The sequence below is a fragment of the Leptonotus elevatus genome, chromosome 16 (assembly GCF_054856555.1).
Source record: "Leptonotus elevatus isolate MCC_2025b chromosome 16, RoL_Lele_1.0, whole genome shotgun sequence".
Taxonomy (NCBI): domain Eukaryota; kingdom Metazoa; phylum Chordata; class Actinopteri; order Syngnathiformes; family Syngnathidae; genus Leptonotus; species Leptonotus elevatus.
In genome coordinates this window covers 16,775,164-16,801,546 of record NC_141254.1, presented here as the reverse complement: position 1 = coordinate 16,801,546, position 26,383 = coordinate 16,775,164, and the positions used below count along the sequence as shown (strand labels likewise).

General features: G+C 39.5%; 2 protein-coding genes across 4 annotated transcripts; both read right to left on the bottom strand.

The window, feature by feature from the left end:
• Positions 1-1,756: 1,756 nt before the first annotated feature.
• On the bottom strand, positions 1,757-7,730 carry il13ra2 (interleukin 13 receptor, alpha 2). Its single transcript, XM_086098939.1, has 9 exons — positions 7,440-7,730; positions 7,189-7,277; positions 5,923-6,071; positions 5,692-5,848; positions 5,505-5,613; positions 4,252-4,436; positions 4,026-4,174; positions 2,653-2,806; positions 1,757-2,556 (listed from the first exon to the last, which is right to left on the bottom strand). Coding segments are annotated over exons 1-9 (1,011 nt in total). The 5' UTR covers positions 7,442-7,730; the 3' UTR covers positions 1,757-2,539.
• Positions 7,731-10,014: 2,284 nt separating this feature from the next.
• lrch2 (leucine-rich repeats and calponin homology (CH) domain containing 2) lies at positions 10,015-26,375 on the bottom strand. Of its 3 annotated transcripts, none has more exons than XM_086099084.1 (21): positions 25,951-26,375; positions 20,238-20,382; positions 19,874-20,000; positions 19,703-19,808; positions 19,391-19,527; positions 19,175-19,305; positions 18,993-19,080; positions 17,988-18,084; positions 17,753-17,850; positions 17,277-17,344; positions 16,705-16,809; positions 16,460-16,528; positions 15,265-15,315; positions 14,975-15,023; positions 14,744-14,884; positions 14,216-14,266; positions 14,032-14,095; positions 13,547-13,659; positions 13,014-13,151; positions 12,847-12,924; positions 10,015-11,137 (listed from the first exon to the last, which is right to left on the bottom strand). In XM_086099084.1, exons 1-21 carry the CDS (start codon positions 26,273-26,275, stop codon positions 11,018-11,020), a joined length of 2,301 nt encoding a protein of 766 aa, XP_085955210.1. In that variant the 5' UTR covers positions 26,276-26,375; the 3' UTR covers positions 10,015-11,017. The 3 variants fall into 3 exon arrangements, with proteins under 3 accessions (XP_085955210.1, XP_085955208.1, XP_085955209.1); XM_086099082.1 differs by having other exon boundaries at positions 17,753-17,826; positions 25,951-26,301; XM_086099083.1 differs by lacking the exon at positions 15,265-15,315 and having other exon boundaries at positions 25,951-26,301.
• Positions 26,376-26,383: the final 8 nt, after the last annotated feature.

Genomic DNA, 26,383 nt, shown 5'->3' with positions numbered 1-26,383 from the left:
GCGGCCAAAAGTAGTATTGCGTGTGAGAAAATACGTTCGTTGTTGGGTTTTTTTGTGTTGATACTCTTGAGTTTATATTCTGCCATGTCGTGTCTGATATTGTAAACTATTTAATATTAATTTTTTATTCTCTCTCTCTCTCTCTCTCTCTCTCTCTCTCTCTCTCTCTCTCTCTCTCTCTCTCTCTCTCACGTAATATAACGTTTTTCTTATTCTTTTCTTTTATTGTGTAGTACTTTTCACAGAGGACTCACAAAGTGCTCTGCATAGTTAGAACGCCGTCATACATATACACTAATGTAAAATACAGATTTGCAACATTTTACAGTTGATTAAAATCACAAGTCTATCATCAGCACTGCCACGGACTGATGACATTTTAATGATGGTTGAAAAGAGAATTGTAATCGGCAGTTGTTAAGATGAAAAGGCATGAATGATCAAGCCAGATTGAGATGACGCGGTCCTTAAATCATCGTCAAATTCCCAAACCTGTTCAAGTTTCCCAGCTGACAGCTGTGAGTACTTTGGACACAACCACAGCATTCCCCAATAGTCCAAAAAACAAACAGAAATCACAAAAAAATGTCATGTGTGTCAACAATGGGAGAAAAAGACAGATGAGAAAAATGCTAAACTCCAGCTGAGTCAATATGACCCGAGTGTCATTGAGACTTCCCTGTTACACCATAAAAAAATAAAAATAAAGTTGACATTTTCCATTGAACAGCATGTTAAGCTTTCAGGAATGATTATAGGGCAACCTTCCACATGTTTTTATTTTTTTTAATGAATTAACCGCCAGCACAATCAAAGATGTAAAATGACTTATTTTTTTTATCAAATAATATGTGGAACATGGCAAAAATGATCGACATCGAATGGAAAACAAAAACTATCAAATGTAGGAAACACATTTCGAGTATTTGGTAGAGTAAGCCGGACCCTGGGGACAGTAACCAGATGGGCCCTGCAACTTTTAATACTGCAGGGACAGATTCCAGTTACTGAACCTGGGGGACGGAGACAAACGTTCTTGAACTCTGAGGAAGGGGGAAAAAAAAAAAAAAAAAAAAAGGTGATCGCTGGTAATAGTATAGTGGTTCTGGTTCATATAGTTGATCTTAAAGGGCTTGCTGGTTGGACCGATTCTATACAATGCAAGTCGAGGAGTGACGATATGGAAAATCACGCAAACCTGAAAGCGCTCCTCGTCTCGGTGGTCCTCGGCAGCAAAGTGAAGTGAATAGCAACACCTGAGCTATACATTAGCGCCACTCCAGCCTTCTATCAAGCGTGACCCCCCCCCCCCCCCCCCCCACCACCAAAATTACACATTAACTTGAAACATGTCACCTCTCCCCCTCTCGCTATCTCTTGGGCTCTTGGACCCTCACATGCCGTAAACGTAAATTAAGAAAAGTTGACAAACGACGCAGTGAAAAGCGGCAATGGTATAAATGATCTGAAGTCAAAATTTGAGGGCTGACATTTTCGACTAATGATACTGCAAATGGACCTCCGCGCGGACACAAATGTGTCTAATGGGCATTTATGCAGTGCTAGTGGGAAGCCTGCAGATGGCAGCGCGAGTGACCTTGCCACTATCGTTTGTACTGAGGGATCAAACAACAACAACAAAGCAGAGGTCATCCAGATGGATTCATTCCCAAGGTAAAAGTAGTGCGTGAACACATGAACGCAAAAAAAGCCTTCAGCAAAATTGTGCATATTAAATGAGCTTTATTTATTTTTTTCAAAAGTTCTGGGAAACCTCAAGCAAACTACAAGTTGTGCCGATTTACAAATTTACAGAACGCATTTACAAGGACACACACACGAACTGCTCAAATAACATGAATACACAAATAAACACAACATGAAATGAAAACAATATATAGAGGTACTGCTCAGTATGCTACAAGTTTTTTTCTCTCCAGAGGATAAAGAATATATTCCTGTGAGTATTGTTATTTCGTATTTCTGCATATGTTGCACAGGTTCAAATATCTGTTGCATAACACCGTGAAACTGACGCTATTCTTAAACCCGTCCATGGCGTTTTGCGTTGTGTGTTAGCATTAAGCTAGCAAACTTGTTTTATATGTGACCATAAACTGGGATTGTCTATTAACTGGAAGCCTTTTTAGAAGAAGTGTTTACTGTCTGTCTTTTCACATTTTTGCCTACAAATGAAAAATAAATAAATTGTCAAACGATGGCATCATGGCATATATCTTGAAAAAGTCATAAATCAGGTCACTCAGAAGTCCGGGTACCGCTAATGTTGTTGTATTGCTTAGTTTGTGCGGTAAATCCCCTTCGCAGTGAGTGTAGGAATTGATTAGATTTGTCAAAGTGACAAAAACATGACAAAGAAGACACAGTCAGTGACAGAAGAAAGTAAAGGGGCCCAATGCGGATCCATGTGGGCCACCGTTGTCAGTCAAGTGCTGGAAACTCCAAACATGTCAAATGTTCTTCTTCACAAACTGATATCCCTGATTCGAAATGACCTTCTGTCGATTTTGTCAAACTGTCAAAATTTGGAATCGCCTGGATGAAGAGAATGAGAAATATGTATTAGCACGTGGCACAGTTATGATTATGGAGCACTTTTTTTTTTTAATCATAAAATGTAGTTTGTTGTACTTTTGTGGTCTGCTAAAATACACGCTCTGCGACTCCATTCACTCCAGATGCTTGTTGCCGCACAATATTTGTTCAACTTGGAGCGCACAGCGAAGCAGTTTTTCTCGCCCACGGCCGGCAAAGTCAGGCTTGTGCTCACGGTGAGAGTTGTCTTCTGTGGGACATGTGAGGAATTCACAAATCAGTGTGATTTTCTTTTCTTTTCTTTAATACAGATTGATAAGAAAAAATATAGCTCATTTCAAGAGAGAAATAAAATACAGTAAACATGTCGTTTTTGTGTTACTTAAGAAAATATTTATTTATTCATGTCATGTGCTTTGGAAATAGATTGATATTGAATGATGGAGAAAGATGATAGAGATTGTTATGGAATGCTATGTAATGACGTGAAATGAGCGGAACCGTTTTAAGTTGGCTCAGCTTGCGTTGTGAAAATAGAAGGAAAAAAGAAACATGCTGGCTTTTTAGCTTGAATTTTTGAAAATAACAAAGTATTGGGGAAAAAATTATTCCAAAGTCTTGAATCGGTCAAAAACGTGTAAATTAGAGGGCAAAAAAAGTTCAATTAAATAAAGTTTTGGGCTTTTTACTCATTCACTGCCATGAATTCATTAAAAAAAAAGATTATTAAAAATTAAAGGCAAGAGGCGATTACATTTTTTAAAATTGTAATTAATTGCATGACTTCACTAGTAAATTTGATATCTGTTCGAAATGTACAATGAAAAAAAGGTTTTCATACTCTTGTTAACAAAAGTGGAAACAAATATTAAACTAATAGAAATAGTTTAAATGATTTTTTTTACGTTCATGGCAGTAAATTAATAAAAAAGAAAAAATATATAAAAAATTTGGGACATCAGGTGTTTAAAATTTTAATCGTAATTAATCGCATGACTTCACTAGTTAACTAACGATAAATCACAAATTTCAAATCTGTTCTAAATGTACAATAAAATAATCTAGGTTTTCATACTCTTGTTAACAAAAGAGGGAAAAAAAAGTTAAACTAATAGAAATAGTTCAAATGAATTTTTGACGTTTTTAACCGTCAATGGCAGTGAATGAGTTAATTGGAAATTTGGAGTAAAAAATTGCAGTGGAGATAAACTGAACAGTTTAAAAGTTGGGATGGTTTGAAACAGTCACAAAATGTATAAATTGGAGGAAAAAACAAAAAAAGTCAAAGATTTTGACTTTTATTTTGACATTTTGAAAAATAAATTGTAGTAGGACTAAGCTGAACAGTATAAAGTTGTTTTTTTCTATCCAGCCAATTCCACTCCTCCATATAAAATAAATCATTTTTCTAACCGATGAATTGTTTTTCTAACGAGAGCTGTGGGAGTTTCGGATGTTACCCAACGTACCGACTGATATTGCGTTCCTTCGCTGGCGTGCTTCACCTCCCATTCTAGACAGTGTTCGGGAAGCTTTCCGTGAGCTTTCCTCCAGTGGACGTTGATGCGGCCGCCTTGAACCTTCATCACGCTCGGCTTACGTGCGGGATCGGGCTTTACTGTTTAAAAAACAAAAGAAGAAGGAATCAAACAGGGCAACTTTGAGCAGGAATGTTGCATGTGTCCTGGCATGTACCGTAGTTTTGGATTTGAAGCGACGTGTACTTGGGCCTCAGGGGGCCTTCTTGGGAGGAGCCATTCACACAGATGTTGACATCAGTAAAATCTGGAAGAGGTTTCCCTGTGAAGTCGCAGCCACTCCGCATTCCGTTTGTGTACATGTACTTGGGACACGCCTGTGTTTTTTCCAGTTGGTTGTGCCTGCGGAGAAAAACGTAAAAAGTTCTTTGTCACATTTTTTTTCACAAATGAAAACATTGCTCGGCACTGAACAGGGGTGCTCAAGTTGGGTCCTCGGGAGCGCCGTGTTTCTCTCCACCAACACACCTGATTCAGCTTGCTGATGAGCTGATCATTAGATTCAGCTGTGCTGCAGGAGGGAAACGTGGGAAAACAGGCTCTCGAGGACCAAACTTGAGCACCCCTAGTTACCATAGTTACCGTTTTTGGTACAGTTTTCAGATCCAATGAGAATTTCTTAAAACTGCTAATTATATTTTCAAATTTTTCTGACACGCGCGCATCAACGCTGTAAACGCGAACGTTCGGAATATTCAAGTACACAATACTCAAAGTTTTATAAAAAAAATATCTCAACTTAAGTATTTTAACTTTTTTTTCAAGTTGGTGTATGACTGGGTATGGATAACTTAAAACTTAATAAAATTGAGTTTTTTCGTTATTAAAACCTTGTTTCTATTGTTTAAAAAAAAAGGTAATATATACAAATAAAATTAATGTATATAGTACATACTAAAAATAAAACTTTTACCGTCTAAAAACGTTTAATGACGTGTACTAAAATCCAAATGAATGCCGCCAAAAACGTTAATTGAGATTTACTACTCGTTTTTTTTCTCAATGGGTCAGCGCGACGTCTGTGCGGCGACGCCTTGTCATTGGGGTTGTAAAGTCCCAAAACACCCACTAACTATGGCCAGCAGATGGCAGCATTGCATCTCTTTTCAATGGGCTCCAGTTAGTATGGAATTACACTGAAACATGACCAATCTGATGAAACCGAACGTTTCCAAGGATGCCGTGAATGGCCAAAGCCTTTGTCACATTAAATCTAAAACACAAAAAAATATTAGTGTCAAAGTGCATCTTTTCACAAAAAAATCACCCAAAAATGACCTCTTTTCAAATAGTGATGACTAAAGAACGGAATAAGGTAGAAACATACTTTTTTTAACATACTATTTTATTTTTGCCTTATTTGACCTTTCTGTGTCACAATGAGATGGTTTGTAAACAAATGGGACTCACCAGTAATACATAAATATCTGTGAGTTGGCTGTAAATGTTTCCCACTTGCAAATCAAGCGCTCCATGTTATGAAACACGCACTCCAAATGTTTTACTGCATCGGCTTGACCTGTTGGAACGGAAAAAAATACAAAGTAAACGAATATCAACAGAAGCGTTTCTCACTGCTTTCTGCACCCTGACCGACCTGCGGCGGGAGGTTTCTGCACCAGTTCCGTGTAGTTCGCACTTTTGATCAAAGTGTTATTAGTGCAGTGCCCGCTCAGCAGGGTGTACACTCGAATTTGGACGTCCTTCATCAGATCGAACTGAGCGCTGAAATATCTCCGAGGCGCCTGAATAACCTGAATAGATCATATTCTCGCTCACTGCGTTTTATATTGGAGCAGTGGTTGTGTGTTGCACAGGCGGTACTCACGTCCCAACGCTGCGCATACGCATTAAAGTATTCCACCTGGTAACGTAAACATTCTTGGAAATTGATTAAGCTTGCTGGGAGGGTCCATGTAATATCCAGACGGCCAAGATGGCCATGATCGATGATTTTAATCTCCTCTGGGGGATCCACTGCAAAAGAAGATGACATGCAATATTAGGGCTTTTCATTAGATTCCATTCAATTCGATATTGATTCATTATGGGACATCAATTCTTCTTAACTCATTCACTGCCATTGACGGCTATAGACTTTTTAACAATTTCTTCTAGTTTTTTTTATTGTATTAGAACAGATATAAAATTTGTGATTATTCATGAGTTAACTAGTGAAGTCATGTGATAAATTACAATAAAAAAAAAGATTATTAAAAATATATAAATTAAAGTATATATATATATATATATATATATATATATATATATAGAAAAGATTATTAAAAAAATTTGGGTCATCAGGCGATTCAACTTTGTAATGGTAATTAATCGCATGACTTCACTAGTTAACTCACGATTAATCACAAATGTTATATCTGTTCTAAATGTACAACAAAAAAAATCTAGGTTTTCATACTCTTGTTAACAAAAGAGGAAAAATAATGTTAAACTAATAGAAATAGTTAAAATGAATTTTTTACGTTTTTAGCCGTCAATGGCAGTGAATGAGTTTTAAATGGTAAGTCTCAAAATGTTAAATGTAAAATTGTGGGAAAAGTTTGAATTTTTGAAAGGAGAAAGTCTTAATACAAGTTTGACAGACAAAAAAGGAAAAAAATGTTAAACTAATAGAAATAGTTCAAATTAATTCTTAACGTCTATAGCTGTCAATGGCAATGAATGAGTTAAAGATCGAGGGCATGATTAAAAACTCCACAAACAAATCCCCAATTAAATTTTGCGGCGGCAGCAACTCGTTAAAATATTTAGTTTATTAATGAAAGTAACCCGTGTTATAATCCCTCAAGTGTTACACAAACATTGACATCAGCAATTGTTAAAATAAAGATTCTGAATGGTCAGTAAGTCAAATCTTTCAAAAAATTTAAGAAAATACTTTTTCAATTCATGTGAACAATACATTTTAAGAAAACAATAAGATACCAAAAAATGACCTTCAAATTCTATTTTCTTATGAATTTATGTAGAAAAAAGATTCACAGTTTTACGATTTGATATCAAGCTCAAATAAATATTTCTTCCGAATGATGACAAAATACTCATTTCCAAGCAGTAGGAGTTTTCAACCAACCTTGAATAGCTCTGCAATGCAACTCCTCCATGCAGATTATTAAGAGCGCCATCAGTAAAACTCCGTCAGGCAACATTTTTCTATGCGCCCTGTAAACAGCAGACAAAAATTTAAACATGCAATTGAAATGATGAAACCGATTTTTTTTTTTTTTTAAAGTACAATAAAAGAAAGACAAAATATCAGATTGACTGCGAGTTGAAGAGAAAATATGTGCAAAAAAAAAAAAGCCCACAGAGGGAGAAACTTACATGTCTGCGTTCCAAGAGTGCGTGGCAAGTGAGTGACTGATGCTTTTGCTGACCAGTTTTGTTTTAAAACAAGGGGGAGGGATGATTCAACATCAAAAGAGGATCATGGCAAGGCAAGTCGTTGGGTCTTAGACGAAGAAAATTCCCTTTCACGTTCATTCATGCTGACTCGATTGCGCTCCACGTGTCATCGGAGGAGACGTGCCGGAAACATTTTCAGGATTAGTGCCCTAAATGAATAATGTGAGTTTTGCACTTCAACGTGGGTCAGACGGATCCCGCAGCATTCGCTTCGTTCGGGAAAGCTCATGAAAGCCCGGAGCGTCCGAGAAGAACATCACAGACCTGACTGTGGGATTTTTTTTCTCTCTCTCTCTCTCTCTCTCTTCCCCAAGCTCATTAAAATGGAGGTCAATCTTAAACATTTCTTGACAATAATATGTTATGTGTGACCTCACTTAGCCTAAACACGACATTCTGATTAATGTTACATTTTTGGAATATGAGCTATGAAGCAAAATCCAGCCGTTTTTTTTCCATCTCAGGGGGCGGCCATTTTGAAAATGACATCACAGTTGCTCAGGGCCCAGGCAACAACCAATCAGAGCTCACCTGTTACCCGAGACCCGAGCAACTGTGATGTCATTTTCAGTCGACAGCAAGTGGCAAAATGGCCGCCTTCTGATATGGATAAAAACTGCCGGATTTTGCTGCTTAACTCATATTCCACTAACGTAATATTAACCACAAGTACCATATTTAGACTAGTAGCGCGGCATAGAACATATTATTGTAAAATATAACGCAAGTCCTGGAACTTTTCTGACACGCAGAAAGCAAGCATTTTAGAAAATAAAGAGATTGTTGACATGATGGGAAAAACATTTCCATTCAGCATTTAGATATTTTTTTTTCATGGTGACAGAGAAAAAAAGAACACATGAGATTGAATTGCAAATAATTTATTTATAATCGCCATGTTCTGATGTTTTTTTATTTTTTATTATAAGAAACTTGAAAGTTATATAGCCTAGATATGTACAGAGCCTCGGTCATTCGTTGTTTTTATATCATGTACTTGACCTTGAGGTTGAAATACAAGAAAAGAAAAAAACAAAACGTTTGTGAGTCATTTGAGTTTTTCTGGCAGTGTTTTTTTATGTCACGGTGAGAAAGGCCATGAATTGTCATCTTGGTTTCATGTTGCCACAATCAGTAAACAGCAAAATGAAGGGTAATGTTAAAATAATAGTATTAATTATACAGCAACACCCCCCCCCCCCCCCCCCCCTTCGTTGCATTTGGAAATTTAGAGGTCAAATTAACTTCACCTGTAAAGTGCATTTTAGGTTGAAAATAGGTTTGACAAACTTTTTTTTTGTTTATTTTGCTACTAACTTCGTGTCAAATCCGATTACTTTTTTCTAACATTGCTGTCTACTTCCATAGTTCTTCAACACCGACTAGAGCAACATATTCTCTCAAAGTTAAAAGGGGTTTTTGAGCACCAGAGGACCATATGTGCAGAAGCTGGAAAAATACTAAAGAAAAAAAATGTAAAGGCTAAATCAGCGATGAATTATTTTGGTGTCATAAATCAAGTGTCGTATGTTGCCTTTAAATGTTACAAAGACCTTTCAATGAGGTTTTAAACGGCTGTTTTGGTTGGGCTGATATTGCTTGGCTTGACATAACAATAATGCAGTCTGATTTAAAAAAAAAAAAAGGGATAATGAGAGAACAAAACCCAACAAATATGACAAATATTCTTCTACATTTCATTGTTCCAAAAAGCAAAAAAAGAGGAAAATGTCTGTTGGTACCAATATTTGGTCAAGTGCGTTCGTCACCCCTCATTCAAAACTGCTCATATGATCGTTTCAAAAATACAGAGAAGTGATCCATATGACCAATCATCAATAAATGATTCAAAGTATCCAGTCATGCGGGGGTAGCGGGGGTGGAAGTCAAAGCATGTGACACCTGAGGAAGTTTACGGATTGGTTCTATTTCCTTTTCCCCTCTTAAATCACGCAGATGAGGGTTCAACAAGCTGAAACAAAAACCCGTGATCTTTATCACGCTAACGTAAATGTAACCTTTGACAGTTCAAAAAAAAAAAAACATGAATAATACATTTGCCATTCTTCCATGGAATATAGTCAGTATTTTGTATGTAGAAAGGGGAAGTAGATATTAGACATCAAGGCATGAACAAAGAAAAAAAAAAAAAAAAGAGGATCATATTGTTGACTGGAAAAAAAAACGCACACGTCCGACATTCTGGTTTTCTGGTAATATTTGCAAACTTTACACTTGAACACTCGGATAATAGACTCCTAGTTTAGCATATTCTCATGTCATTTGTAGATAAGGAAATCCCAAGAAAAGGATTCCAGGGTTTTGCAAAACTATTTAAAAAAAGAAGAAAAAAGAGTAGTGTACAAGAAGTACATGTTTCTTGGAAGTAAGAGATTAAATCACAATTCAGGCATTTTGCAAAATTACTCAAGAGGGGAAACAAAAATGAGGAGGAAGAAAGGTGGGCTGGACAGATCATCAATCATGTCACATCGTGTTTTCATCCTTGTGGCCTTTATTCAAATGATGTTATTTAAAAAGGACCCCGTTAAGTTTTGTCAATGGCAGAACAAAGACTCAAAATTATCTTTAAATAAATAAATATGTCAAATCAAAAACACACCAGTAAACATGAGGTTACTGAATCAAGACTGCATCGTGATCAGAGTCACAAACAAAATCATGTAACAAAACATGTAATTAATTACCCCAAAAAACACAAAAAAACAAAAAAGCATAAATCATTCAGCTTTTCCTGACACAGTGCGTGCACGTTGTGCTTTGTGGAAGTCACCCAAAGCAAAGATAAAAAAAGCTTCTTCATGTCTTGCGCAGCAAAGTATAAAAACGGTAGAAAATCGAAAAATACATGACTTTAAATTAAAAAAAAGGGAGAAAATGCTCTGAAACCACAGTGGGCTACATGTCGTCACAGTGGCCATATACACCAACAGCGGAGGATTTGTACACTCGTTCACACAAGGTTTGCTATGGCATGACTTTGAACAACGAATGTGGTCGTCATGCATTTGGAAAGGCAAAGTTTTGTAACAGTTTTGAGTGCTCAAACTGGCAGATCAGTTAGCTGTAAAGAGTAGAAAGAACGCAAAACGGCACTGAATTTAAATACAAGTTCATGAACGAGTTGGGGGGGTCAAAGGGAGTTAGTTACAAGTCACAACCGGCGCTTGAAGTAGACTCAATAACCACTGAGCATTCCAAAGAGGGATCAGCAGGACTTCTTTTTTGAGCCAATTGTTATTTTCCAAATGGGTGGAAGTCGGAAGAGGATACAAGTCAAAGCTGTGATGGACAGGAAGTGCCTGACATCACACGGGCAGACGGGAAGATGGTCACGTTCTTGTCTACTGTTTCAGTCGGACGCAAGCAAAACTGGGCAACTGGGGTCCTCGTCTGCTGAGGAGGATGGGGAAAGAGGGCATCTCTGGTCCCAGGTGAGGTTGGTTCGGGCCGGACGGGGTTTTTTTTTTTTTGTGTCAAGCGGCTGATAGTTGCGTGGGCTTCATGGCGGGTAGATCCAGCAGCGCCTGCACGGTCGCGCTCACCTTCACCAGGCCGCGCTCTTCCAGGATGTGATGGGGCAGACACAGCTTGTCCTGCATTAGCGAGAAAAAGAAATGGAAGTTGAACCGGGAAAGTGCCAGAGGAAGCAAAAGTACTCGCACGCTGTGCTAAAGCAGAAGCACAGATACTTCGTTTGGTAAAACTAGAAGTTTGGCGAAATCTTCGTCGGTTGGTGGTGACAAAGTGCGTAATTGCATTAAATTCACCAATAAAAGACTGGATATGAGTATATTTGATTAAATAAAAGTAATTCACATATTTGAGTAGGCTTTGTTTGTTAAAAAATAAGCATTTAGCGAGCAGCTTCATTTTTAGCTAGCCGCTAACGTCTGAAAGGGCGGCAACGTATGGCAGCATAATTAATAGTGAATTTTAAGCACGTCAAAACAGTGATTGAGCAACATTTCAGCTTGGTGTTGTGTTGATGTTTGTAGCAACATGAAATGATAGCCATAAAAGGTGGAGTAGCACCCCCAGCTAGCGGCTATCGCGATTTAGCCGGGACTCCACCTGGCAGCGACGAGGTGTTGTGCGGCTTGCTGTTGCTGAATATTCACTAACTTTCTAATGGTTATCTTCAACGAAGATGCATAATAAAACAACTGACAATAATACATAACATTCTCTTTTTTTAATTTAATTTTTTTTAATTTTTTTATTTTATATATTTTTTATTTTTTTTATTTTATTAAAAAAAAAAAAAAATACATAACATTCTCGCAACATTCATGAGAGGGGAAAAGACCGAAAAATGGCTGCCTCTGTAAGTCATTATATGCCATCATATATAAATGTCTGTTTTAGCATATACTTTCAAGAAAACAGCAGCAGATAAAGAAAATTTGCACGTTTGAAATATATAGTAAAAGTAAATAAATGACAACAAAAACAAATCAGACTCCATGTGTGTGTGTGTGTTGTTTGCGAGCTAGCTAGCATTGTGGTTTCTACAGTTTGACTAAAGCTTTGAACTGAGTAACCATCCATCCATCCATCCATCCATTTTCTGTACCGCTTGTCCTCACAAGGGTCGCAGGGGTTGCTGGAGCCTATCCCAGCTGGCTTCGGGCAGTAGGCGGGGTACACCCTGAACTGGTTGCCAGCCAATCGCAGGGCACACAGAGACGAACAACCATACTAACTGAGTAACCAAAAATGCTAAATGCAAATACAAATGGACAGGAATCGACAACTTGTTTTATTATTCTTTTCTTTACTTAAACCTGAATAGAAAAAAACATATGCATGATGTAATGCTCCCAAGTATAACTATAAATGAACAAAGCCTTTTTTTTATGTAGGTGTAAAAAGCGTCTTCATTTTGTTTTTGCCACAAATGTTATGCTGTCTAACATGAAACGCTACTGCCACTAGTGGCCAGAATATTCCACTGCACGTTTAGCTCAATGCAAATCAATGTTTTACAGTATTTTTAACGGTATCTTCATGTCGATTTTTAACATCAAATAACTATAAATGATTGTAACACTAGTGATTACTATGCTAAAGAAGACAGATTGAGGCAAATGTAAATAGCAGTAATTCATTTCCCCCAAACTAATTACATTTGTGGCAATCACTCATTCCAATCGGGTGAGTCATTAAAGCTGTATCAAGATTAGTTTCGCCTAATAAACATGCGGGATGATAAGACATATTGGCAGCATTACTTAAAACATTGGGTCAATAAAAAGGCATATTATAAATCGTGAGTACAGCATGGAAAGTTGTAAATGATTACCTGTGGAACTCCCATTTTCTTACAGGCATCCAGGAAGTTCTCCACATTTCGACGGCATTTAGCCATGCTCAGCTTTGGCTGAGAAGACACAGAGAGGATCACCACAAAATGCAGACTCCTAATTACCCACCATGCCCTAAACGGTATAATCGATCAAAGTGCACTACCACTGCAGGCGAAGGTACGTGGATGCTGGCCACAGAGCGAGGGCAAATGTGATTGGCTAAATGGCAAAGGACCACGCCGTCCATCAGAGCGGCTCCGACGTCGTCTGGAAGCAACACCTTCAGCCTGGACTCGATGTTCTGCAAAAAATGTCAGGCAAAATATTTTTTGGGGAACAAAGATTAGCGTGCTCGGTTTTTATTGGCAGAGGTATTCATTTAACAATATTCATTATTGTTGTTTGAGGCGTTATGTAACAGGGGAAAAAAAAACAACACAGGGCAAGGGCAAAGCCAATTTGGGATCCAAAAGTTTTCAAACAAATATCCAGCTAAATTCTGAGGAAAACACACTCAATCATGGCTTAAGTGATAACATTCCTTTTCGAGCAGAAGTTGTTCATCACTGGTTACTTAGGACTTCTTTTGAATTTGGGAGACAAGACTTATGAGACACTGCTTCGGCTTGTGACACAACGTTGGAAACACATCAAACCATAATAGTTCATTAAAAAAAAAAAATGATATGAGACGACCTGTCGTAGGATTTCTATTTGCTCGATTTCCTCTCTCAAATGCTCCATCTTTCTCCTCATAGTGAAGCTGGGCTCATTTGAGCTCAACTCCTGATGACTCGCTCTGGTGAAGGCTGGAACACAGAATTAGGAAAGCAGTTGAGATTTCCAGATAATGAAAAAAAAAAAAAATCAACACAAAGGACATACTAAATAGTTCTGATTAGCTGTGCAGGTACATTGAGACCTTTTTCCCGGGAAACAGTGAAGGACACAATGTAACACAGTGCTTATCTTTACTGCGTTATAAAAGCTTAGTCATTTTTAAATCAGTAAACAGTGTTGATAGTGAACCCTCGTGAGTTTCAACTGGGAGGTGATGTGAGTGCTAATGGTTCCCTAGAAACTCGACTTCCAGAGAGCTGCGCTTTGGAAAATTATAGAGTATATTAAAGGACTATTTTCCAAGTAAGTGACAACATCTGTTATGTGTCTGCAGCATGTACCTGATCTTGGCTTGAGTCCAAACACAGTGAGAGATGTGCTGAAATCAGAGTTGCATAAGCTCTCCTGCAGACAAAAAAAAAAAAAAAAAAAAAAAAAAAAAAAAAAAAAAAAAAAAGAGTCATTTACAGGATTGACTCGAGTTTGTTGATGGTGTTTAAACCAAACGGTCACTTTGCCACGCACCTCGCAGTTGTCACTGCCGCTGCAGTTTTTCCGGGCACTCTGGCATTTGTACTGTCAAGACAGTGAGCAAAAAAAGAATGACATATATAGCTTTTTTTTTTCTTTTTTTAAATATAATTTTTTTTTATTTTTTTTTTAAATAAGCACTTATTTTCCACAAATGTCTTTCTGGCTCTCGCTCTATTTTTATTTTATTTTTTTATTTTGTTAACATCTCAGTGTGCTGTATAATGCATGGATGTCTGATAACACAATGAAGGCATATGCAGGAGATGGTTATCGATGACGCTGTGCAATCAGATAGAAGTACAAGTACAACCGATTTCCATGTAAGGGTTAACCGGAGTCCGTGTAAGTCAGTCGATTTGTTTTTTTCCCCCAAGAAAACAAACATTTTCAGAATCTAGGCTACTACAATTCAATCAACACTTTTACATCATTTACACTCCAAAAACATAATCCAGAAGTGGGGTTCGGTCAAATCGGTTTATAGGATAAATGGGATTGTTTTAAAGAGCGTGAGCACACCTTGAGATAATCTTTTCTCAGGTATTTGTTTCTCTTGCGATCTTCGTTTTGATTGAGAACAGGCGGCACCTCCGGCCATTTGCACTCGGAATCGGACTGGTCCGTCTTCAGGCCGCCGTCGAAGGAGCAGGATGACGGAGGCTATGGAAACAAGCAGATACTTGGTTGGCCTCCAGGCGGCTGACACACAACTAAAAGAAATACGAGTACACGTATGCGAGTAGGTGGTACCTGTCCACTTAGCACCGATGCGCCACTGCTTCCCTCATCTAATGAAGCACTATAAAAAGAGAAATATTTGTATAAATGCACTGTATTATCCCATCAATTAAAAGGCTAAGGACTTAAATTGCCGGCACCCGTGCCAGAGATGACTAAAATATGACATCATTAGGAAGTTATCATGTTTCAATAACGATTTTCAGTGATTCAAGTAGTAGCATATCAATAACTACAGCATGATTGGTGTTCCGCCAGCACGAGCGCGCGCAGAACAGGAAGCATGTGGTACAGCAACGCACCTACGAGTCTGAGGAGGAGGCCTGGCTTTGCTGCCGGAGTGACTTAGGAATCTGCAGACGCAACCAAGTACAATAACAGTCACGTACAATAACGACAATGTTACATGCCCAATTTTCCTGGGTAAATCCATTCAAGTTAATCCATAACAAAAAGAAAATAGCTTCGACTTATCTAGCACCATTCGAGAGACCCAAGGACGCCCTCACAATAATAACTCATGAGCGTAATTAAAACCGAGAGTCCAATTGTTGTGTTATGTGCGCCACGTTAGCGGAGGTGAAGCTAGCAGTAGCTAATGGGCTTGACAGCGAAAAGCAGCATGATAGAAGTGTTAGAGTAGACAATATTAAGTATTGCACTCTTTGCGTGTTCAATTAACTGAATGGTGAGATTCTGGTGAAGAAGTCCCTTTGCAAAGGTAAATAATTATCAGAAGCTTCTGGTGACAAAAGCTGACGACACTGAAGCCGTGTTCTATCAGGTTCTGTGTCCGGCTCTCCGTCACATCCTTATTTATTAAAAAGTGGGCGAATACAAAATGTCTCCACCCATCAGCCCACAGTATATTTGGTTATAACTCAGTGAATACAAGAGAATCTGTTCCCATGGGTATGAATCAGATTAGAGAAAAACAATAATAATAAGCCTGTAACTCCCTTCTTCCGACCGGCAGAGACCGGCCCTCCCATTAAAGATAGCAAATGTACAAACCCGTTGCCCTTTCTCTCATGAAAGTAACACAGATAAGAATACAATTCTATTCATTGAGCCATACTGCTATAACTAAATCCAAAATGGCTAAAATATAAATTGAAACTGAAAAACAATGTTAATAACTCATCAGAAGCTTCCTGGAGATTTCAGACCCCAGTTGTGCAAGATGGAAGATGATGCTGAGGAAGATTCTAGATGTAAGTGGTGAAAGCAATGTCAATAAATGCAAGATTAAAAAAAAAAGAAAAAAAAAAGGGTTCAAATATTGTATCAATAGATCAATGTGTCAAAAATGCCCATAGGAAACAAGCTAATGGGAATGAAAGTGCTAACTGGTACGTCTAAAGCTCAATTTTTCGAGTAGCTACAATAGTCGATCGCAAATATTCGAGGAAACACTGGAGTCCATCTCTGGTCATCTAGCGCATGTAAACATACTGACTTGGGAAACGGCTGTAAAGAAAGCCACTTTTTCTCTACCTGTGAGCTCGGCCAGTCACTCTGCGTCGATGGATGAGACTTTCTGCTCTGCAAATTAAGGACCGTCGTCTAGAACATATCACACGGCCGCCATGGAAGGAGAAGGAGGAGAAACAGAAGCTGAAGGGCAAACTGATGTAAAGCGGCGTGAAGCCGACACGATCGTTAGCGCTAAGCGCAGGTGAGAGAATGTGCTTTAGCCGCGTTCGCTGTGCATGGCGATGCGTCACGGAGGAGCCGCGCACCGGTTCTGCTGCTCCTGCTGCAAAAGTTGGACGGCGATTTTCCTCAGATCCAGCACCTCCTTCAGTTCGTCATCCTCCTCTTCCAGTATCTGCTCTTTGTCGGAGCTGCAAAGCGGCCAGGATGGAGGTTAATTTATTTAACATGCCATACCAGTTTAGGCTTATGAAAGCGCTACATATGTGAATGTATTCTCCACAACAGTCATCAGCGACGCCTCTTGCCTTTTTGTTAGTAGAACAGAAATGGGCATTAACTAGAGTAAAACCGTCTTGTACCACAAACCGGCCAATAGTTGGCCTTTCAAATGTTACCATGATCCAATTCAAAATATTTATCAAAACAAGCCTTAAAAATCCATACAAGAATAACAAGCTTTTGTTACATGGGGTTGGAAAATATCAGAATCAACTCTAAGTATAATGCAGTAGTTTGTTATTTGTATCTGCTTAATGTTTGGATAGTTGCAAAAAGCCTAAGATGATGACTTACAATGTGGTATTTCACAGTGTTATGTAATAACAACAAACAGGAAATTTACAAGTTAGCATCTTCATTTTTGTTTAAATCTTACCCTGACTCCTCTTTCCAGCTCTCCTTGTCTTTGCTTTGGTGAGACAAGTTGAGAACCTTTTCCAACTCCTGAAATACACAATGGAAAGAACACGTTTGTGGATAAATACATATACTAGACTATATATATATATATATATATATATTATACATTGGACTTCCCTTTTTAAATCAATTGAGTCGACTAATATGAGTACTGAATAATTTGCAGCTGTTTTTATTCAAACAGTAAAAAAAAAACAAGAAAGAATGTAATTAAGAATTAAAGAAAGTCATATTTTTATAACTTCTAATGCCAACATTTCTTTATCCAGTTATGTGTTCCAAATGAAATTTCATGATTTGCAACATATTTCATCTGTGGATATATCGGATTTTTCTCCTATTGCTAAATATGCTTCTTTTTTTTCCCCCATGAAAACGATCACATCTGAGTCATAGCTTTAAGTAACCAAATGTGTGCAGATAGTTTCTTACCTTAATACACGACCCATGACAGTTCTGCTGTCCATCACACTCTGACAGAGCAGGATCCTCATTCGGGTTGGGTTCTATAAAGTCATACAGATCCTGATCTGATAGAGGGAGGAAGCATCCGCGATGATCACATTAACGCTCACTTATGTATATATTTCTAGGCACTTCATTCAATAACCCCCTCGGTCTCTGTTAGTGCGTTCAAAGGGGTAATCGGATACTTATTGTTGGTAACCTTTGCAAGAGTCCATTTTGGAAAGGATTGAGAGGGCATCGGCGCGGGCTGTCTCAGACACCTGAGAGTGGAGGCTGACGGTGTCATCGTCTGAAGGCTGCGTGAGGCAAAGAGATGCTCTGTGAGCCTGCGTGCTCTTCAATGACATTTAAACACAAAGATTGATTTGAAGTCATCTGTGACACAATTCTGCCTTCATTTGTTAAGTTATGTGATCGCTTCCCCTAGCACAGGGGGAGGGGTCAAGCTTTTATGTTCAAAAGTAGGGTGACCAGATTTTCAAGGTAAAAAGCGGGACATGCCAAATTTAGCTGGAAATCAAATAAACAATAAATTATCACCCAAAATTATTTATAACAAATTGAATCGCTAGTCAATTGGTGACGGGTGGTTGTGTTATTGTTTTTAGCTTATGCTAATTGCTATCTTAGTTGACAGTTCAAGAGTGCTAAACAATCAATGCACTCACCATTATCCAACCTTTTTTGCTCGCTCCTAGCAACTATTGGAAGCTGGTTGTGACGTTTACCTCCCGCAGTCCCGCATTGTAACATTTGAAATATGCCGTGAGAAAAACTCAGCTTTCATTGGGTCTGACCGGCAACCGCAGCATTAGGCTGGTAGGACTACATTTCCCATGATTCTTAGACACAGAAGCAGGAAGTAGTTCTCGTTACGGTATGAAGAAAACATACCCGTTAGTAATTAGATTTACAAAACAAACAAACAAAAAAAAAAACAGGACGCTGAAGTCGCACCTGTTCAGATTAAACAGTGATGTCTGGCCACCCTTCGCAAAATGGCATTCATCAATGCATAAAAAAATAAAAAATAAAAATAAAAAGTACAAATGAATAAAACACTTGTTTATTTCAATAGTGTACACAATATTGTAATAATGTGTAGTTATAATGTAATCAATTTAATTAAATTTACATTTTAGGTGTATATGGACAATAGCTTATCGAATGGTGTCCATTATTTTTTATTTATTTGATGTCTGACCTCTGTTGTTGACAGCCTCTTGTCACCATTGTCACTCCCAATTCCAGAGTCAGGCCCATGGTTCTTACTGGGATAAAAATCTTCCATGCTGAGAACAGGAGAGTAGGTATGGTATATGAGCTGGTGAGAACTGCAAAAACACAATAATGAGTTGATAAAACAGAATTTTAGTATAGGCATACCTATCTGTGAGTGGCTGTGGAAGACAGCGTTTGCTGAGGGAGGGGAGGTCCAGGGTGTCTGGCTTTTTGTCCGACCTGCACGCTTGAATGTTCAGGTACTTGAAAATGTGTACTTTTCCCTTGAGACAAATCTGAAACAAGCGATGTGGTCATTTCCCCACTAGATGGCGTAGTTATGCCAGATTGGTTTTGCTTGCGCTGATGTTTTGGACTCACCTGTGCCGGAGGAGACTGCATAGGATTGTTATCGAGGATGATGTGCTGCAGTTGCCTGAGTTTCCTGTAGACTGCTGGGATCTCTGTGATCTTATTGCAGGAGAAGTCAAGTCGGATGAGAGGCAGATCAGCCAACTCTGTCAGCAGACAGGACATACGAGTCTCATTTTGTACCATGGATTACTGGACACTTCATTAGGTACACACCTGTCTAAAATGTATCAACACCTGTGCAGCTTTCTAATAATCTGACCCTATAGCTCTTTACAGAACAAACACAAAGTCAGGTCAGTGTCAATGTTTCACTCTGACCTTCCGGAAGAATCTGCAGACAGTTCTTCCTAATGTTGAGTTCCCGTAAGGCATGGAGACGCCCGACCTGGGCTGGCAGCGCCTGAATCTCATTACAGCTCACATCCTGCAGGGGGAGATAGAGTGAAAACATCCAATAAGCATGACATAATAGATAGAAAAGCTACTTACAAGCTCCATCAGATCTTTGGCTTTGCCGATCTCTTCAGGGATGGACACCAGCTTGTTGTTGCTCACAAGCAGAACTTTGAGCGGAAGGTTGAACAAGTGTTTGGGCAAAACGGATATGAGATTTCGACTGGAGAGAAAAAAACATAAGAACATACATTTAGACAGGTGTGCAAATAACACTAGCAGTATATATTTAACTTATTCTCTGTCAGATAAGTTAAAATCCATCTTTGACGTCTATAGTCGTCAATGGCAGTGAATGTGGCTCATTCTAATATTCCACAGTAAAAACGGAACAGGTATTAAAACAGAACATCGCAATTATATAATGAGGTTCAGGGGCACAGAAGTGCGGCATGATCACCTGACGTCAAGATACGTCAGTATCTGCAAGTTGATGATGGCTTCTGGGATGCACTTGATGCAGTTGTGGTAGAGGTTGAGGGACTCTAGCGGGGCAAACAGACAAACTTCTGGAGGGACATCAGACAGGCGATTCTTGGACAGATCTGCAAAACAAAAAATCCTTTCCTTTATATTCCTTTTTTAATTCCTTTATAATTGATTAAAATGACTACCTTCATCCACATGGTCCGTAATGTTTACTGACAACATACAGGTGACATTCAAGTACAGTAGGCCTATGTGCTGACGCCGTCGTCTCTGTTGCATGCAAGAGCCACTGACTACTAAACAGACAGATCAATACATGTTAGTGAGAGGGGAGCATGTCATCATTGAGCGCTGGTCTAAAATTACAACCCTCTTTGTCTTACCGCATGGAATATATCAGCACTCATCGATCCCATTGGAAGGGACATCAATGTCTTAACGTAACGGCAAATGAGTTATAAGAACGACCAGGGGGAAAAAATACTGATATTGACATAAAACATCGGTTGCGGGTATTATCAAAAAGGCAGGAGAAGTATGTATTTTGTACTGTATTATAGGTAGTTTGGATCGTAAATACTAGTAGGTCAACATGATTTCACATTATTTATTTCTTTATTTATTTATTTTTTTTTTAAGAGCTCAGTATTGTTCATTCGGAAATGTCATCATCATTGCTCTTTTTTTTTTTTTTAAATATATATATATATATATATATATATATATACATATATATATATATATATATTTTTTTTGTGTGTGTGTGTGTGTGTGTGGGTGAGTATGTGTATGTGCGTGCGTGCGTGCGTGCGTGCGTGTATTTGTTAGCTCACCAGAAAACCTATTAGAAAAAATCTCATACCGTTCACCTAAACCGAACACCAGGAGACCCGAGGGGACCGAAGAAAACCAAGGAAGGCGAAATCCAGCACCGACCAGACACATTTCACATTAGTTAACACTTCCTTGCTGTGCAATACAAATTATATTTTAAACTGACATACACATTATAAAGACTCCAACAGATATCATCAACCAGACTTCAGACCATTTATGGATCATTGAACGATGCATTCATGCTCACAATATGTCACTTTCTCACTTTCATTCTCTCCATCCCTCAAAAAAAACCACAGCCATTGTCTTATTCAAATCAAAGGGGACACATGGGGGACATGGACCAGTGATATATGTGGAGCCTACCTCGTTTGGACACCTATTGATTGTGCAAATGAGTGTGTGAACGTGTGTCTCGCTGATCCCATCTGCGGCTGATGTGTTCATTAGCAGCCAGCGTGAGAAAGCGCACAGCTACAGATAAACATATTGTAATAGTCAACATCACTGCTCCTAACCTAATGCATGCAATAGCTACTATTATGTGGCTATTAATTATTTAGGTTGAAGTGCACGGGGTTCAACAGCAGAGGAAAGAGGCTGTTACTCGAAATGTCTTTGACATTATTTTTTATACAGCTCTTATATTACCGGTAGCTCTCATTACATTGACTGATGCTGTGGCCAGTTAGGATATCAACCCTTTGCTTAGTAGTCGAAGCCAGAAAGCAGAAGTGAGAAGACCACATGAGACACTCGTCAGACCGCAGTAATCAGCCCTTGGGGGTTCAAGGGAAACACAAATTATCGCCTTGAGAAGACCAAAGCTGAGGTTAAAGGGTGTAAGCACCTTCCATTAAGAGCAAATGCTTTAGGTTCGATGCTGTAATGCAGCTGGGAAAACACCCCTCCATCCTCCCCCCCAAACCCCCAGAAGCCTCCCAGCTGGGGATTCTTAGCACCGCCGTAGGTTGGTGGGGGTGGAGCGCAGGCGTGTCCACCTCCCCATTCCCCCCCCCTTCCAACCTAGACCGTTCGCCATCTGTGGTCCACAGTGGGCCTTTTCTTCCACCTGCTGGCTGGCAGGCGCTCCCAGCACGAGCCCACTCCATGCCGCACCCCCGTGCCAAATCATCTATCCATTCATTTGCGCTGGAGGTGCAGATGATGTCTGGCTACTTCCGCCAGTGACGCAGCAATCTAAAATAGACTTCCTGCTGGGCGCTGCTTCTCTCACTGCCTGTCGCTCGTACAAAGGATTTAACACAGGAAGTAGCCCTTTAAACATTCAAGATGTCAGTAACAAAAAAAAGGAGGCTTGTTACAGTACATTAACTTTCATCTTATTGTTCTATGTCCAGGCAAAAGCATCACTGTTTATCTCTACATTGGTGCCCTATTTTGTAGGGGCAAATCCTACAAACACCTCTTATAGCAATCTACAGCTATATTTGAGACTAACCACCATCAACCGACTTTGATACTTCCCCATTACACCCTCAAAAGTTGTGATTTTCTATTGACTTTCATATTTACTATTCTATTAATACAGTAGTTGCGTTGCTGTTAGAAATGTGCAGAAACTGCACAAAGACAAAGTAAACAAAAACTGTGGAAAAATTAACAAACATTTGTAGCTACTCATTAGCTACAAATGTGCTCATTAAATGCTAACATTAGCTGCTGATGTTAGCATGAGCGCAATGTTAGACCACGATTCAGTTGGCAAGCTGAACGTGTACTTTTTCACAAAGATAGTTTGAATTTCTGTAACGTTTTAATCAGTTGAAACCTTGCTGTGGTCAATAAAGGCAAGAATTTTTTTCCATTTTGCGTCATTTAACCACTCGTTACACACACCTCCGTCAGCATAGCAGTGCTAACTACAGTACAGTACAGTTATAATAAGACCTCATGATACCTTATTCTGCTACATTTTCATGATGACTGAGTGATTTGGATGAAGACAAAAGGAACTTTATAGTGATATTGACTCTAATATTACTATTACTTAAACAGCGTCATTGTCCCTTTGTATAGCTTTTGTATTGGATCTAATTAAATTGTTCAAGTGTACTTAATGAAGTGTTGTTTTACAATTTTTAAGCATTGGAATGGAAACTGAGAATTAAAACCTATGTGAAGCTTTTGTTTAATATTCTTAGTGAATAGTTTTGCCTGTGGTGACCTTATTGCGTGAAATGTTGGCCACATTAATATTAAATGACTGCAGAAACAGAAAAAAAATAACATTATGTTGCCTATGGGCAAACATACAGTAGGCTGAATTTTTTTTATTTTTAATGTATTGGAAAATGTGTGAACTGTTAAAAGCCCTATAAATACAACCTTTAATATCAGATTAAGACCAGCACGTGATTACAGTAGTAGTCATGTAGTTAAGTCAGATATCTAACCGTGACATCATTCAAGTAATATGGCCGCGTTTCCGAGCTAACAACTATGTCATGCCTCGACATGCGCAGGCACATCATGAAAGAGCCTGAGGTCGGAGGGTCGCTGTGCGGGAAGTAAGATTGTCAAGCGACACTCACGTGGTTGCGACCATGCCAAAAGTAGTTTTCATGCAGTCTATGTTCTGTGCGTCACCCTGTATCGTGCTGCATTGGACTACTACGACGAGCGCAGTATTTACACAGGTTTATAATTAAACGCAAGAATGTTGAGATGTGTGTCTGAGGGCAGACAGTCCTTCGCGAGGCGTCTTCGGAGGAGCAAGCGCGGGAATGTGATAACACATGACTTAGAAGAGTTTGCACGTCACACACAAGCCATGAAAGACGTTCTATTGATTGCGCCTGAGCATGTAAATCAACTGGAGAATCACATTTTAAACCTTGCTAGTCCCAAAGTAAAATTCAGGCAGAAGAAAAACAACGTTACATTGCCAAATATTCAAATGAGGCCATTCTGAAAGGTTAAAGCTTCCGTTTTTCATCCAGCCTGAGTGACCTACAAACAAACATTACACTTTAAAAATATATATATTTTGTGCACTTTAAGGAGATGTGTTTCATTGTTAAATACAAGCCCAACCCCTTCTTTAAATAAATGCCAAAACAGATTCTTGCACAAGAAAAAAAAATATCCATCCATCCATCCATTTTCTGTACCGCTTGTCCTCACAAGGGTCGCGGGGGTTGCTGGAGCCTATCCCAGCTGGCTTCGGGCAGTAGGCAGGGTACACCCTGAACTGGTTGCCAGCCAATCACAGAAAAAAAAATATGATTGCTCAAATCTGAACTTCTGGCCCACCTATGCTTTACAGTGTTGGTTATTTTACAGAACCTCAAACTGTTGTGTGTTGGTACCGTCCCAAACAATAAACCCCTTACCTGTCCGTGGAAAAAATCCAAAATGGCTTCCAAACCCGCCACTACTCTCAATTCTAATTAAATTCAGTAAATAAACATTTAAAAACAATTCCAAGCACCTTGAGCCACTATTCGCAAGTTGTGACTTGCAAACAGTGCAAACACGTCACACTGTCTCGCAGTTTTCCAGAGTGACTTATCAACCTGAACATCTGCCCAGGTTACTAACCAGGCCCTCTCCAAGGTCAGGCCTTCCGCCCCGCAAGCTCTTTCCCATGAGAAAACAAAAACCGAGTGGAGACAAAGTGCCAGTGGCACATTGCAAACAGACACCCTTGTGTGAGTAGACTCCTTGCTTTCTTTGCACAACACCGCTCATTAGTCAGATGACAAGCACTCAGCCAGACCCTGAGTACAAACGGCAACAAGCTTTGAAAGCTCTTTTGCAGAAGTAAAAGGTTACTACTGGCAGCATTAAGGCCAAGCTGTTAAAAAAAAAAAAAAGTGAACAATGTCACACATAGCATTGTTTTTGTATTTGTATGTGCATATGTTAGTGGAAGAACGGACAAGCGATGCTACTTACTGTTGCCACAGTGACTTCAAAAAGGTAAAAATAAATGATCATAAATGCACTTTATCCAAAACTATTTGGGATATATTACCATGTTACCATCATTTAATTCTCTAGGGTGCACCCCCAATAAATCACTGATCTACTTTGAGAGGCACGAGACAAAGTGTCACAGCATATGGTATATGGACATATCAGATTAGGAGACTCATTAAAAGACATAAACCGTCTCAATGGCAAGTATAATGGTTTAAGATGCTGACAAAAAAAAAGAATAATAACAGACTGATCAGGCTGCCTATGAGATAAGACTCCTTGGAATATAATTGAATCATTACAAATGTATGCATCTTCTAAAAGCTCAGTAGAATTATGTGCAAGAGCTGAATTAGAAAACCTGACTCGAGCAAACCAAACGGCTGCATGTAAAATAGGACTAAGAGGTTAAGCTATGGGAACCGAGAATAGAGTGTCTTCCTCCTTTCTGCGTGCTCTTTTAAACATATAGGCACGCATGCATGCAGAAGGGTGAGGCTGCCAGTAGCATCTTTTGTCCGCATGCGACCAAAATGACTGCGCCACACTAAAAAAACATATGTCAGAATTTATTAGAAATTGCTCATTCACTCATTTCTTTATACTGTCTACACTGCACAGTGGCTGATTTGGGCGCGCCTGATGTCTCATTCATGTATCTCAAGGGGAGGCGGAGGGGATGGAGGCGGGAGGGGCGGGGGGGGGGGGGTGGTTTGTCTCGCCCAACACAACCGAGCAGTCACCGAGCCCCTTGTGCTTAAATATATGACCTAAATCGTTACAGTGGTCGCTTTGTGTAAGACAGATATACAACAACCGCAATAAGACTCGCGCACTCGCTGCCCTTATCATGTAACATCCGGGTATCTAAACGAACGTTCCGAACACATTTTGCCACCCACCTGCTTGTGTTGTATCGGTGAGGTCGTAGCTCACCCCGGGGTACTCCCTCAGCTTCCTCCCGCTGAGGTTGAGGATCCCGGAGCACACGGCATCCTCCAGCGCTCGCTCCAGACTCCGGGCCGTGTGGTGCTGCTGCTGCTGCTGCTGCTGCTGCTGTTGCTGCTGCTGCTGTTGCTGCTGCTGCTGCTGCTGTTGTTGTTGCTGCTGGTGGTACTGCTGCTGGTGCTGGCTGCTCCCCGGGCTCCAGTGAGGTCCGCTCGGGTAGTGGTGGTGGTGGTTCTGGAGCGCAGTGATAGCTCCCACACCTCCTTGACTGGACGCCATTTTCGTTTAAAAAAAAAGAAAAAGGAAAAAGAAAGAAAGAGGAATTGAGTCTCGGAACGATAGCGGCAGCAGCGCACAGCGGCAGGTTCTACGCCCATGCGCGAGTGC